General features: G+C 37.4%; 1 protein-coding gene across 2 annotated transcripts in view; it reads right to left on the reverse strand.

Annotated features, from left to right (window-relative positions):
* Positions 1-1,835: 1,835 nt before the first annotated feature.
* Positions 1,836-14,989, reverse strand: part of SYNJ1 (synaptojanin 1) — an 87,517-nt gene continuing 74,363 nt past the window's right edge. The window contains exons 25-31 of one of the 2 annotated variants that reach the window (XM_079922459.1): positions 14,414-14,452; positions 12,653-12,700; positions 11,274-11,312; positions 11,073-11,143; positions 9,317-9,425; positions 8,864-9,057; positions 1,836-2,986 (exon numbers count right to left, since the gene is read on the reverse strand). In XM_079922459.1, coding sequence (XP_079778585.1) covers positions 2,189-2,986; positions 8,864-9,057; positions 9,317-9,425; positions 11,073-11,143; positions 11,274-11,312; positions 12,653-12,700; positions 14,414-14,452 — 1,298 coding nt within the window. In that variant the 3' untranslated portion in view covers positions 1,836-2,188. The remainder of the gene's footprint in view (positions 2,987-8,863; positions 9,058-9,316; positions 9,426-11,072; positions 11,144-11,273; positions 11,313-12,652; positions 12,701-14,413; positions 14,453-14,989) is intronic. The other variant, XM_079922458.1, reaches the window with a different exon arrangement.

A 14,989-nucleotide genomic window follows, 5' to 3' on the forward strand; every position in this document is an offset into this window, starting at 1 on the left:
CATACCACTGACTTTAATACTGTACTTCTATAAAGTATATAGTTATAAATACTGTATGCCACATAAGCAATAAAATTCTTACATATAAACAGCAATCTACTATAGAGAATGAAGAATTCACAAAGAGATCCTGTGTCTAGCTTCTGCTCTGCTTTTAACAGAACTGGTAAATATTTTAATAATACACAGAATAGTGGCTAGTTATTTGCAGCAGACCTTTAACTTTCATAACTTTGTGTACTTTTTCAGCAACTTGCCAAGTAGAATTTGCTGATAAAGGCTGAGCTGCTACATGATATGTATATTTTAGACAGTAGTTTATATTCAATAGGAAACATTGCTCACAGAACTGCAATCTGCACTAGTGAAGTTTATAATGAATTATTTTGCTAATAGAGAGCAAATATTGAATACCATATATACTAATCACATAGATTTGTTAAAGCCACAGTTTCAACAAGTTAATTCACATTTTGAAGCGCACTGCCTATAGTAATACTGCTGTTTAAAATATACTACTGCTGAAATGATTAGAACCCCCCCAAAAAGCACAATATAAAACTCACGAGTTATTTCTAACAGCAAATCCTGGCTGTTAATAGAGAGAGGGTTACTTTTATAAACATAGTATTCTGATAACATTTGAGTATTTAGAAAAGTGCTTTTTTCCTAACAGATTTGCTTTATGCGGTTAAGTGCGATGCAGTTTGCTGTGCTTTTACATTTTACGTATTCTTAGCCAGGAACTCTTTTTTCTGATATTCCGCTAATGCACATCTTTAAAGGTTAAATGCAGACAACGGAATTTAGGTCGACATATACAACTCTTTGTATAAAAGGAACGTTAATATAATGGGTAAAGGTAATCTTAAACTGACAACAAAACAACTATTGCTCAAGGAGTTTTCTGATTAGGATTACTCAATGGTATCAAAATACTACATTCTGTATACATTCTGTGTACGTCTTCATAAAATTAAAGCAGGATCAGCTGCATATTGGCAGTGCAGGAGACAAAATCCACAGCTAATTTGAGGTGTAGCCTCTACAAACGTAAAGCAGCATCACAGATGTGTCGTGTAGTTCGTGAGAGGGAGAGAACACACAAGGAGTAGATCCCAGTTCCGCCCCGGGCGGCGCCTGTGGCCCGCTCACCACTTCCAGAGCGGAGGCGGCAAGAGAAGCGCGCAAGTGCCGTGGGCAGCGGATGCCTTCGCGTACGTTGAGCTCTAACGCTTTTCACTGAGCTTGGTGGCACGTGCTTTCCCGACTTTCTGGGCCAGCGTGCTTTTTTGAAAGGGCCAGGGTGTCGGTCCACGTGACCGACTGTAACCACACACTACGCCGCTTCCGGCTGCAAGAAGCTCCTCCCCCGGAAAAGCCGGCACACGTGCTGCAGTGGCAGGTAACAAGGGTGTGCGCGGTGTGCGTGTCAGACGGGGGTGGGTGTGGAACGGTGGTCGATTCTGGTTCCCTAGTGAGATCATTCTAGTTTTAGAAAGAAAAGGAATGAAATATCCAAATTTCATTTTCAGCCATCCTTTAGATAATGAAATATTGAAAGAAGAACTATGTTCGAATTTTTAGGTAAAAATTTGGTCTGATTTAGAATTTAAATTATGCGTTTTACAAATATATAAGTGTGTATATATATATATATACATATTACTGTATATATATACACATACAATTACTGTATATATATATATATATATACACACACACAGTGTGTATATATATATATATCCTTTTAAATTCTGTTTCAGTATAAGTTTGACAGCTCTTTGATAAATACTTATAAATACCAATTTTTAACAAGTAAGAAAGGGGCTGGCAGTAATGTCAGCTAGAAGTTGTTTGGGCTTTTTGAGATTCTGTAAAGGTGACTGACAAAGAATTTCTGAATAAGGACTATTTTCTAAAGTAGTTTCAAGCACTTTTTATGGCTTCTACTCTCTCGTATTTATCCAAACAGAAACACACCAAAATTCCAGTTAATAATGAGAAAGATTTTTCCTTATTTCCAATATACACATATTCCAACTTTGTACACATTAAATAGTGGTATTTCATGACAACATCAGTGCACTTAACAATTACTTATTGCACATAATGAATAACGAATGCCCAATTCTTTTGGCTCTACCCTGCCAAAACTATAAAAACAACTGCTTTCTACTGTATAACATTATCTTTCTGTAAAGTCTAGCGTGGGTGATGCCTTAGAGGCCAAGGCTGTGAAAGGGTCTGCTGGAGGGGTGGTGCCAGGTGGGAGCAGAGGGACAGGAGGCGGAGGTGGTCTTCTTGCTGGCAACACACAGAAAGAGACACTGGTACCTTTATTCCAGTCATCACTAAGGGTCACCTTGGAGCCAGAAGACGAACTCGGCTGATGACCCAGTAGGTCTGGACAAGTGGGCCTTGACTTTCCTGTCACACCGAAGTCCTCTTCTTCCTCGAAGGTTACCCATCCTTTTGGGTTGCTGCTTTTTAGTGTGGGTGGGCCCTGCGGACCAAAACTGTCCTCAAAGCCATCCAGTGAAGATGAAGGCTTGCTACTGTTCTGTCTGAGAGGCTGCAGAGAAGGGAAAGGACTCTGAGCAAGGGGCTCTTCTCTGGAGAACCACGAAGTGGCCTCTGATTCTTGAGATTCAGCTCTAAAGGGGTTTCTGGGAGCGGCAGTCCTGTCGGTGAAAGGATTTGTGCTGCTCGAGCTCTCAGTGAATGGGTTTGGAGAACATCGTGTGTTTTCCTGGGATTTACTCCGGGCTGGAATTGGAGGTATTGTCGGCATGCAGCTTACAGAACTCATAGTATTCATGTTACTTGGGGTTGCAGAAGGCAATGGAATCAACCCCTTTGGGTTTGGGGTTTGAACAGATGGCTGAGCCTTTGATACAGCAAGCAGGTTCAAAGACAGGTCTTCAAATGGGTCGGTCTTTAATGGCGAGTCCAGTCTGATGGCGGAGACCCCGTTTGTTTTTACCTGGAGAAGAGAGCGAGCACTGAATAATCAACCAAAAAGCAATATACTTACTTTGAATACCCCCTATTCTTCCTGTCTCAGTTATTCCTCATTTTCGGGGGTGGGGGTGGGGAAGTATACGAATTTAGGAAATAAAAAGCAGCTTTGCGTGGCTTGTTACTCTGGTGGTTTAAGTAAGATAACAGCTAAAGTATTATTTTGTAAAAACTCGCTACTGAATAAATAAGTCCTTCTATTAAACTGAGCTTATTTTATCCATGCAAGTATTGAGACAGTAAAATGGGGAACTGCACAGAATTAGCAGACGAGTCTTGCTCATGCCCAGTACTATCAGATGTTCACACAAACTGAAGAAATCCATCTTTAGAACTTACGCGAAATCTCTATAAATAAACTTCCAGCACCCATCTATGATGATGATGTGGTTTCACTGTTCTTTTAAATATATTTTCATTGAGATTTAAATATGGAAATTCAACTTTATGGATGAAAATTAATTTTATTAGTATATTTGTATTCACCAGCTGAAAACAATACATCTTTTCCTTTTCTACTTGGATAAATGAATTCCCAAAGCATTCTTTGCTTTTTAATGTAGGTTCTCCTTTGCAGGATAAACGCTGTGAGTACCATAACGGTACTCCTTAATTGACCTTCCTTCATCTTGTAAAAATGTTCCAAAACGGATACGTTTGTTAACAATCAAATGCAATGACTGTTTAAAACGGGGTGGTGGGGGAAGTCCCATTTTCTATTTGGTATATTAATTCTTAATCCAAAATGAAGCTGTGCCCAGAGGGTGCACAGTCCTCTCTACGTGACAGAGTTGGCTGTGCACTGTTACTGGCAGGAGGAGGGGTCGGAATTACTTCACAGTCATGAAAAATCTGCCCTGCGTGCCTACTTCACAAAGAAGCTGGCTGGAGTGGAGCATGGCTGTGGGACTGAGCACGGCCAACTTTCCCTACGGGTAACAGAACTGGGGACCTGGCCTTATAAGAAAACTGGCTCATCAGGAACTTCATTTTAATAATTTTCAAAACCCTACATAATTATTAAAACTAGGTAGATGACTTGGATATTTATGCCAAATTAAAGGTAAGGAAACAAACCTTTGGGTTGAAAAGGACAGGGGAGGGAGAATTTTAGCTCAAGACTTGCAACGTAACAAAACAGAGCATGACCCAAAATGAATTTAGATCGTTGTTAAACAAATAACTAAACATTCATGAAATATGTTGAAAAAAAGAGCAGCAGTCCCAATAAAATGTAACTGCATCTTATGAAACAGTAACTTGGTGCTTAAGAATAGGGAAGGCTGTTCATTTGCAAAAGGAAACAGTGTGGATAACTTCGTAAGTGAATCACTCTCTGTATCTGTTTTATTCAACTGATCTAGAACATACTTTATAATTGAATAAACAAATATGTTTTTCTTTAAACTTAATGTGGCAATAAATTTGTACAAAATTGAAGAGTAAACATGTCACAGATTCTAAACTGTATTCTAAGTGTATTAAAGTACTTGAGAGACAAATTTATTACAGACGTCATAAAATTACAATTAGCTCTACATTACCAATAATGTCTGGATTATTTATGGTTCATATAACAAAACAGAAGTACTTGATTGGGCCTGGGCCCCAATTCTCCCATGGTAGATACAAGAGTCCACGACACAGACATTACAGGTAAGACGTTTATGCTTGCACAGCTTAGAATAGTAGGCCCTTGCCAAATAAATGCTAGACATTTAAATATCTTTATTTTCATATATTAAAATATTTTCTTTCAAAATAATTTAAAGGGTAATTTGATAGGAACAGGATCATTTTGCCCAATCAGACTTGAAATTATAATGAGAGCCACACCATCATTCATTACATTGGAATTAATTTATATATATCTAAGCAGGATTTGTGATGACTTGACATTAATGACGATGGTATTTTTACAGAGAAGGGTGTTGGAAAGGCCCTTAAACAATCCTGCTACGTTAACTTTCATCTTTGTAAATCATCAATTCTTCCTTACGAAAAAGAATTGTGCTACTAAAATTATTTTTTTTAATTTCCCAAAAGAAATCTAAGAAAAAAAATTGAATTTTGTATTTATGTAATTATGCCATTGTTAAAACCAAGAACCTTTTTGGTTTTGCCAAATACACTTCTATATACCTAAAGCTTACCTTCTTGAAGTTAAACTTCTTAGTCTTGTTAATTTTTGTAAAAAACAAAGCAAAAAAAAAATGGGAAAGCATTAGCAAGAACTAAAATGGTTCCTAAAAATTCAAAATACTAAGAAAAAAAGGTTTTATGGTATGATAATAGAATTTATTAATGTGGACAGGTGGTTTTTAAAATGAGTGAAAATTTAGATGTATGAAGCGAAAGACTCATACATCTAATGTGCTAAGACAGATGAAAAGCACATATAAGATTGAGAAATAATCCAATACCTGTTACCCTGATGGTTGCTCCTGCTTTGAGAAAAGGAACACAGACATCAAAGGAAAGAGTTAGGAGGACAATTGGAGACCAACCAACAACCCTAACAATTCAGCCTTCAAAATACTTTTATTTCTATATTATATACAAAATCCAAGAGCAGTGATATTTGCAGGTCATAGCGTAAGACCAAGAGACAATTCCAATTTCTTCTGTCATTTAGAATGAAAAATGTATTGTTGAATTAGTGTTCAAACTTAATTTTGTCTGAGGTTGATTACTAACTAGTTCAAAGTGATTTTTCCAAAAATAATATTCCGAATAGGGTTTGGAAGCTCTAAAATATTTGAAGCAGCCTGTTATGGATGAAATGTTTGTGTCTCCCCCCACCCCAAATTCATATGTTGAAAGCCCTAACCCGCAAAGTGATGGTCTTTGGAGATGGGGCCTTTGGGAGGTAACTGGGGTTAGATGAGGTCATGGGAGTGGGGCCCTCACGATGGAATTAGCACCCTTAGGCGGAGACACACCAGAGGGCTTGCTCTTTTTCTCCTCGTGCAAGCACTGAGGAAAGGCCATGTGAGCACACAGCAAGAAGGCAGCTGTCTGCAAGCCAGGAAAACAGCCCAGAACCCAACCACGGTGGCATCTTGATCTCAGACTTCCAGCCTCCAGAACTGTGAGAAAACAAATTTCTACTGTTTGAGCCACCCAGTTTACGGTATTTTGTTATGGCAGCCCAAGAAGAGTAGGACACAGCCTTAAGATAGTCTGTGGGTTTATCACCATTAGAGAAAATGTACAAAATGGCATCACTTTGCAAAAAAGTGAAAAATGGTATTTAACAAATGGTCAGGATCCAGGCTTGTTCTATATTACTCAGGTTTTCTGAAGGGTGATACTATCATTAATTCACTTCATAATTTATGAGCTGGAAGGTACAACAAGGTAAGAAACTGGATCCTCTTTTTGTTGTTTAAAAATGAAATCATAATCTTTTCATAATATAGCAGTACTTTTAAAACTTACAGTATTCTCAAGGAACAGTTTGAGCAAATCTTCCCCAATATTTAAAGCTCACCTTATTTTAAAATACCAAAACTCTCTTTGACAATTTAAGTATTACTTAAGTAATTACTTAAGTATTAAGTATTACTTAAGTATTAAGTATTACTAGAGTTTCCTGCCTACGAAACATGAGACTCCTGAATTTAAGCTTTCCTGATGGTCCTGATGTATCAGCTTTGGCACAGGACAGGACACAGGAATGGGTCTATACTAAGATACACAGGGATGGAATTCAGTTGATCCGGAATGCTGAGGTGTTCCACTTGCCCTCTTCCCTCACTGGCAGCAATCACGCTGACAGTATAGCCACGATGCTAATATTTTACTTCTCATTGGATTCCTGACTTCTGCTTTTTAGCTGATAATCAGATGACTAAGATGTTGGAAGTCAGATAGGTGAGGCATTTTCACATTTTGTAAAGGATATATAACATGTGGTATAATCATATGAATTAGAAGAATCTTTTCTATATAGAATTATCGAATCAAAGGACACTTAAATAGTTATAAAAAGTAAAGCTGGGTCATGTGTGTTTTTATGTTTTAAATACCTTGTAGATTTTTGGCAGAATTGATAAAGACTTGTAAAAATTACTAAGTGTTCAATTCTAAGACTATTTCATATTATTACCAAAATAACAAATGTCATATTTTACTATCCCATCCTTTTCAACTTATAGCCACTACAGAAGATTTTAAAAATTTTAAATGTCTATTATTTTTTGAATAGGTATTATTCTTATGGTTCAAAGTTCAAAAGGCACAAAAGGTAAAATACTTCCCTTTCCTTCCGGCCCCTCAGCGTTGTAAGCTCCAAGGAGGAAACTAACCACTTTGTGATCCTTCACAAAGACAGTCACAAAGACATGAACAAGATCCCACTCCCCCAAAAGAAAAGTCTGTGTATATAATGTGCAGAGGAATTTGGTATCGGTGATTGAGGCAAAAAGAAGGTTTAAAACAAACATCTTTCATAGTTTTGATGAACAGAATACAAGAGTCAAGAACACAATCTACTGAGCCACACACAAAGCATGGGCTTGCTGCCTGTCACCAGATTACCGCACCCACTCCAATGAAAATCAGAAAGCAAAACAAGCTGAAAAATGACCTAAGAAAATGACACATGGCAGTCATTGGAATACTCATCCTGTAGTACTTCTGTGTCACAGATGACTTTCTACTGAGAATTGCAACCTTACCTGAAGTGTGTCCTTTCTGAAGTTGTTCAGAGTACCATACCTACTTTCAATACTGAAAACATTTATAGAGTTTTAGGAATCAGGGTTCACTTTTACTATGAAACTCATGATCACTTTCTGTCCTAAAACAGCAATACAAAGCTCTAAGATACGGCTACTTTGAAAGTTTCTTGCCCTCCAATTACATTAAAAAAAAAATACAATAGTACACCTCACAAGAAAATGAGAAGAAAAATTCATGATACACTAAAAGCCGATTGGCAGAGAGAAAATAATAGATATTTATTGTTGGAAGGATTTCTACAATTATTATACATCTTCAGCATCCTCAACAGTGCAATGGCACTGTTTTCTGTGTGACACTCATGAGATAACATTATTTTGATGGTTTTCACTTTGGTGAATAAGCCTGCTGCTGCACGCCCAAAACTTCTAAACTGATCCAATAGTGTCTGAAACTGCTAGAGATCCCTGAGGAAGCCCAGTGCTGGCTCCACCACGGAAAAGAGCTAGCTGTGTGGCATCAGGAGGAATAAGAGCGTTACTGGAAATTAACTTGACTGCCAGTGGTCAGGAGTGATCTGACTGCCTCTCTCTCCAGGATGTAAAAGCCAAAACTTATTAACTGTGAGCAATAAGAAAATAAATTATTATTGTCCATCCTAATTCATTAACTATCCAAAGTAAATTATGCATAAAAAACCCAGAAAGTCACCAACACTTTAAACATTAATAAGATAAAACAGCCTGGGAGCTGCCTGGAATTCCTTAAAGATCCCTAATCTAGGGTCACTCTCTGAGAACCCTTGATCCAGGCCACAGGTTAGACAGACAGACAGAAACCCCAAACCTCAAACAGCCAAACCATGCATCTGTTGTGTGACTGGTTTGAGATGTCCAATGACATTCGCCTGTTGAAGTCATATCTGAACATGCGATTAAATGTTTGTCTACCAAAAGACAAACATTTGTTAAAAGTGAATCTCATATTTGTTTATTTCTTAAGCTAATAATTAAAATAAGTATGTTCAAAGACTATACCAAAGGCATCAAATATACCTCAGTAAAAAAAGAAAAACAGAAAAAAAAACAAAACAAAAAATAAGCCCAAACCCTCACAGAAGCGTCCAGATGATCTTCTGCCGGCTGGCAGGACTTACCTGCGGCTGCACTGAAGGCTCAGAAGGCAAGCTGTGGGACGACCTGCTCCGAGGGGGCGGCTTCGGGGCAGACTGAGGCATAGGTGTGGCCACCGGGACAAGAGGCTCCCGCATCTGCTGAACCGGCGGGGCCAGAGAAGGCTGCACAGGAGGGGCGGCCTGAGGCTTCAGTGGTTCAGGAAGAACAGCCGGCCCTAAAAAAAGTCATTTCCAGATGTTAGGTGTTTTCTAGAAAACCACTTTCTATCCTTCCTTTAGTGAAATGTAAGGGATCCTAGTCCCTGTCCCGCCCACCCCTGGCCCCAAGCAGCCTCATTTCTTGTGGCATAAAGAAAGACACAAGGCTATCCCAATTCAAGTAAGTTGTAAAAAGCGAGACACTGCAGAAAGGAAAAGAAAAAGAAAAAGGGAAAGAATACAGAACGGCACTGCTGTTTCTAATACAGGGCCTACCTTTCAGTACTTCTGATGGTTTGCTTTGGCTTTCAGGAGTCAGTCTTCCAGCAGACACCCGAGCATGGCTCTGGGGGGCGCTGATCACCCCGGCACGGGGCGGAATAATCTAAAAATGGAAAACGTAACCGTTGAGATATTTACTTATTTTCAACAGATAAGATTTGGTGAAAATATTTGCTTTTGCATCTCATCTCATTTCCTCAGCCTCTTGTCATTTTAATGGCTCTTTATTTATAGCCACATCGTCACAAGTTTTAAAAATCTTCCTTTTTATTTTCCACCGTTTACTATGTGCCAGGCGCTGTGTTAATTAAGCACTGTGGAGGCATTTCCATTTCATTGTCCAAATGGCCCTCAGAGGTAGGTATTCTTTTATCATCTCTATTATAAATGAAGATGAAGAAATGTATACAACTTTCCCAAAGCCACAGAGCTAGAAAGTAGAGCCAGGAGCCAGACTCAGGTCTGACCCGCTGCAGGGCCGTGCTCTTCATCCTGTGCGATGCTGCCTTAATGGGCGACGGGGATGGTATTACAGGTCACGAGGACGTGACCTGACATACACTGTGTAACTAAGTGGCTTATGAAAAACCATGCCGAGGTCTTTTTTTTTAAACACAGATGTAAAACCTCTTGAGTGCCTTACTCGATATGCTAAAATAAATACACTGGAAGACACACTGGTGAAAAACGTCTTTTCTATTTTCACACATTTGCTGAAGACTTTAAGCTCCCAATACTCCTTATTTTAAGCAAAAGTTATGAATGTTATCTCACAAAATTCTGACTTTCCTTCCCTATTCCTACAGTATTAAATAAAGAAAGTACTTTGTGGGAAGTGGTAGAATCGACGAATAGCAATTTCCCCTTCTTTGGAAAAAAGGAGAGTGGGTAACGGCTATCTTTAGGTATACTCCACAGACATTTTACTTTGGAGTGTGATGTTATATATAGAAAAAGGCCTTTAGGTTGGATGTTAAATAGAAAGCTACAAGAGAAAGAACGAAGTATTTCTATCTTATAAATCTTATGAGGATTCCTTAGAAATTAGAAGTAGTTTCATTAACAGAAGTTTCTTAATTTCCAGTTACAGTCACAGTTCCCACTTCTTACTCTTCAGCTGGAGGCCTCCCAGCAGTCCCAGGACCCACTAGACTGATCCTGGTTTCTGTTTTCTTTCTTTCTTTTTTTCCCCTTAAGTTACTTGCTCTATCCCAGAGAAAATTTTCACTTGGGTGAATAAGAGGATAATTCTGTGTATAAGAGAACACTGATAAACACGCAGAAAACCACAGATTCACAACACAGGGAAAGGCACTGCAATGCCACCTGCTCTCCTGCTTTTAATACCTTTAGAACCAGCTTTAGTTGACCGACTATCATAAATGGGTTTTCTGAAATCTAGTTTTCAAATCCTTCTGATTGAAGAATTACTCAGATAATATAAAAAGTTGCCCCAAAACATCACTTCCTCATATAGAGATTCTAAGATATTTATGTAGCGACTGCAACTACTTAATTGCATCACTTTTATTCAAATAAGAAAGTATGTTTAGTTACTTTTGAAGAGGATGTTAAAATACTTAGTGTTGAAAGGTACCTTGGAGAGCGTCAAGTGCAATTCCCCATTTTAGAGTTGAGGAAACTGGGGCCTTAATGGGCCCCATGATTTCTTCAAGATAACACATTTCATTAGCAGCAAATTGGGACCTAGAACCTAGACCTCCTGGCTCCCAGGCGAGATGCTGCCTACCGGTCTGGCTGTACTGTATCCAGCAGGTCCTGGGCCTGTGAGTCCTGTTTGAGGTGAAGGCTGATTGCGTCCTGGAACAAAGACATCGCACCGTGTATTTCATTTTTTTTAAAAAAGAAAGAAACAAGAAACCATTACTTATATCCCAAGTGTCTATTCACGGTCCAGTTTTAAGGTTAAGCTGAATTCAAGTGTTTTTACCTATATTATCTTTCCGTGTCGTTCCAGGGCTTTTGGGTGCTTTGAAGCAGGAAGGAAAAAAAAATTAGTCATAAGTAAACAATCAAGCCATACTGCATAACACTGGCTGCTGTTGTTTCACTACCAGCAGAAATTGGGGGCGTGAGATGGAAACAAAAGTACTTTGCTTTAGATAATGATGAAGGAAGCGTATTATCAGCTCTGAAGGAAATACCCCCAAAAAGAGAAAAATTAGGATACTGAGAGTGACATTCATGGGAGCCAGCTTAGCACTTGGTCTGATACCTCATTCAGAAGGTCACTTTTAAGGTGACTTTCCCAACAGAGCTCTCTCCTGTGAACCTTGAAAACACATGGTCAGCTTAGGGGGATGGTCACAAGATGCAGCCCCGCTGTTTCCCAGAGCTTGGTGGACAAACAGCTCCGGAGCAAACAGACGGCACTACATTTTCCGAGTCACACAAGAGGCACCTAATGGCACTGTTTCAGGGCTTCACGCTGTAGATGTCATTATGGATAAAGGAATCTCACGATGAGATCTTTGGGATTTCTATAGCAAAATCCTATGATGAAGGCACATCTTATTACCAAATATCTGCCTTATGCAAGACAATGTTAAACTACAGTTCAAACTCATTAGAAAGGTAGTAAAAGGATGAAATGAAATAAACTACTTTTGGGGCCAAAAGGAGTTAGGGGACACTATTGAGGCCTGCATCTCATATTTATTCTTTTTGAAAGGAAATTCAAGTGTGATTGTTGTATGAAACCCATCAGCTTTTTAAGAACTATAATCTTAATGAATGGCTTCTAGTTTTTATAGCCTTTTAAGCAAATTTAGTTCAGCGTCATTAAAACATTTCTGTTAAAAAAAAAAAAAAAAAAAAAAAAAAAAAAAAAAAAAACATTTCTGTTATCTGAAATCATCCGAAAAACACTATATTCTTGGACCTCAATTAATAAGGTTTAATTACAATTAAATTAATAAGGTATAATTACAATTATTAATTTTTAAAACTCCAGAGTTAGTATAGTACATTTCTAAACATTTGACTTATTCTGAAAAGAATTTTGAAGGCATTCTTCTTAAAATAACATTGTACAATAATTTCACATCCAAAGGATATATGAAATATATACAACACAGAGTGCAAAACAACATGAGAACTGTGCGGAAATTAAATGGACATCCATTAGAAACTACATACAACACAGAATGGAAAGAGAAAAAAATACCAAGTTACAAGGTATACATAAGGATGGGAGGGGGAGTTTACAGTTGGACCAAGAAAAGATTTGGTATGCCTTTAAACACTGGAGGGGCTGACATTTAGAAATAAAACGAGAGATCCATTTCTATGATGCAAAAGTCTTGTTACCTTCCATCTCTCGCCTAGCTACCCCAGGACTGGGAGGGGCTCCAATACCTTTTTAGAGAAAGAACAGAAGCTGTATATTGTTCAGGGCCCACAGCACACAGAATGAAAGGCAGGCACACAAAACAATTTCTGAGTTAAGCTGACTTTTGCAAAAAAGTTCTTTCACTGGTTTAAATTTCTTCAAAGATATCAGTACAAACCAAAGTGACTTCAGGTGCCTGGCCCAAACCTGAGTCTGGCCCTTTCCACAGTTAGAATGCAAGAGAAGGACAGTTTGCGTTTTATATCTGACATTACTAGCAGTAAGGAATTGAAAAATATGTGTAATGAAAGCCTTTGCTTTATGATCATCTCATTCTTTATATTCAGAGTTAAATCACTAATAAAAGCTCCAATACTTGCCAGTCAAAAAGGAACAAAAATCTTGAAGTTCCAATTTCATATGAAATCTCTGAGACTATATTAGTCTCTTAGAAGTTAGTTTTCGATACATAATTTAAAAAAAAAAACTAAAAGTACTGTAATTACTTTCTCTCAGCTTATTGCCTTCAAGCAGTTATTGGTTTATAGGGTTAAAAAAATACACTGCGAACACTGCCTACAAAAGAATTGTGAAGAGAAGTGATTTTTAAAATTAAATCAGATTTCTAAGTAAGCCACTGAATTGCTATCATGTATAACTTTTCACAAATTTATTTAGCAACTTATTTCTATAGATTGTTTTCCTAATTAAAGGAGAAAATAAATAAAAGTCTATTATAACTATAAATAAAAGCACAAGTTTGAAACAGGAAAAATTAATGTTTTCTGTAAGTCAATGGAAAAGTTATACTCCAGCAGTATCTTGCAGAGGCCACAGTGCTGAAATAACTTTGCTACCTTTATTATACAAAGTCATTAAAATCTACACACAGCAAAGTCAATCTGTAACAACACACGAGCCGGTCCGCAATGTCCTTAGGCAGCTAGAGTAGAAAGACCAACTGCATGTGTATAGTGAGCCTTAATGACATTAAAACTGGATTTGTAAAAGCTCTTCTGAAATATCTTGCCTCAGCCTTTCCTGAGAATTAGATTAAATAAACTTGTCAAATGTATACCTCCAACTACGCTCTGTGAAAGTTTTCATGTAAACCAAGTAAACTACACTTTTAACAAAAAGTGACCCATGTGCTAGTAAGAATTTCCTTATTGAAATATATAAAAGAAAATTGTTCTTACATTTTAAAAATGAGGCATGAATGCTATGACAAGTTATGATAGAGCCATGCAAAATGAAAGCTATATTTCAGATAATTATTTTAAATTGCATTTCTAGGACACTTTGCTAATCCACAGGCTACTGGCAAGGGAATGTACTAGAGCTCTAATACAATCTAATATAATCAAATACTTGGGAAACATTCTATACTCATTGTGCCTGAATCACTTTTGAAAGTAGTATGATTTGGGGGAATTAAATCTTTGTAACCAAATTGACTGTATTTGTTAAGAAAAAGTATATCAGGCCTTGATGAGTAATTCACCTCTATCTGGGAAATGGAAGCTCTTGTTAATTCTATTCACTAATAAAACCAAGCTCTAATCTTTTACTTAACAGGAATATAATGGAAGTTTGGAGCTATTTTTAACTTGGCATATAAATGTCATTCATTTTGACTTTTATCAAACAAACCTAAAATGTCTTTCAGTTATAGGAATCAAACTCCAAAAAAATTAATGAACCAAGATCCATACATTACAACAAATATAAATGGTTACCTCCAAATTCTTTTCTAGCAGGTGCAGGACTCCTAGCCCCTTATGGTTCATAAGAGAATGTGCAGCAGAAAGGAAACGACATTAAATAAAGAACTGAAATGTCAAAGATTTACTATAGTATTCATGATGTCAAATATCATGTAGAAACCACATATTCATGTCTTGGTGCTATAAAAAAGCTATTATGTAATGCAAATGCTTCTAAATAGAAACATTATACTTATTTTAAAAGAACATTTAAACAAATATATAAACTTTTAGTAAATAAGTATACGTATGTTCTTCAGTTCTAATCATGCATTTTATAGAAATCAGTACAACCCCATTAGCAAAAACAAAACAAACACTTCTTTCACACTTGTAAAAGGTCAGCTCTGAAAACATGTTACAGGAATCTAGTTGAGAAACAATATTTTTCCCTGTTCTGTCACACCCACCACGTTTTTTAGAGAAAAACTAAGGAAGTAGCACCAGTGATAGAAAAATAGTAAAATCTAGAAGCTAGAAGTTTGAAACATGCAAAACATTTTTAAACAGAGTGGAGGGAGATTTTAAACCGAGCAAAAATGGAAATAA

Source organism: Stenella coeruleoalba (genome assembly GCF_951394435.1).
Source record: "Stenella coeruleoalba genome assembly, chromosome: 5".
Taxonomy (NCBI): Eukaryota; Metazoa; Chordata; class Mammalia; order Artiodactyla; family Delphinidae; genus Stenella; species Stenella coeruleoalba.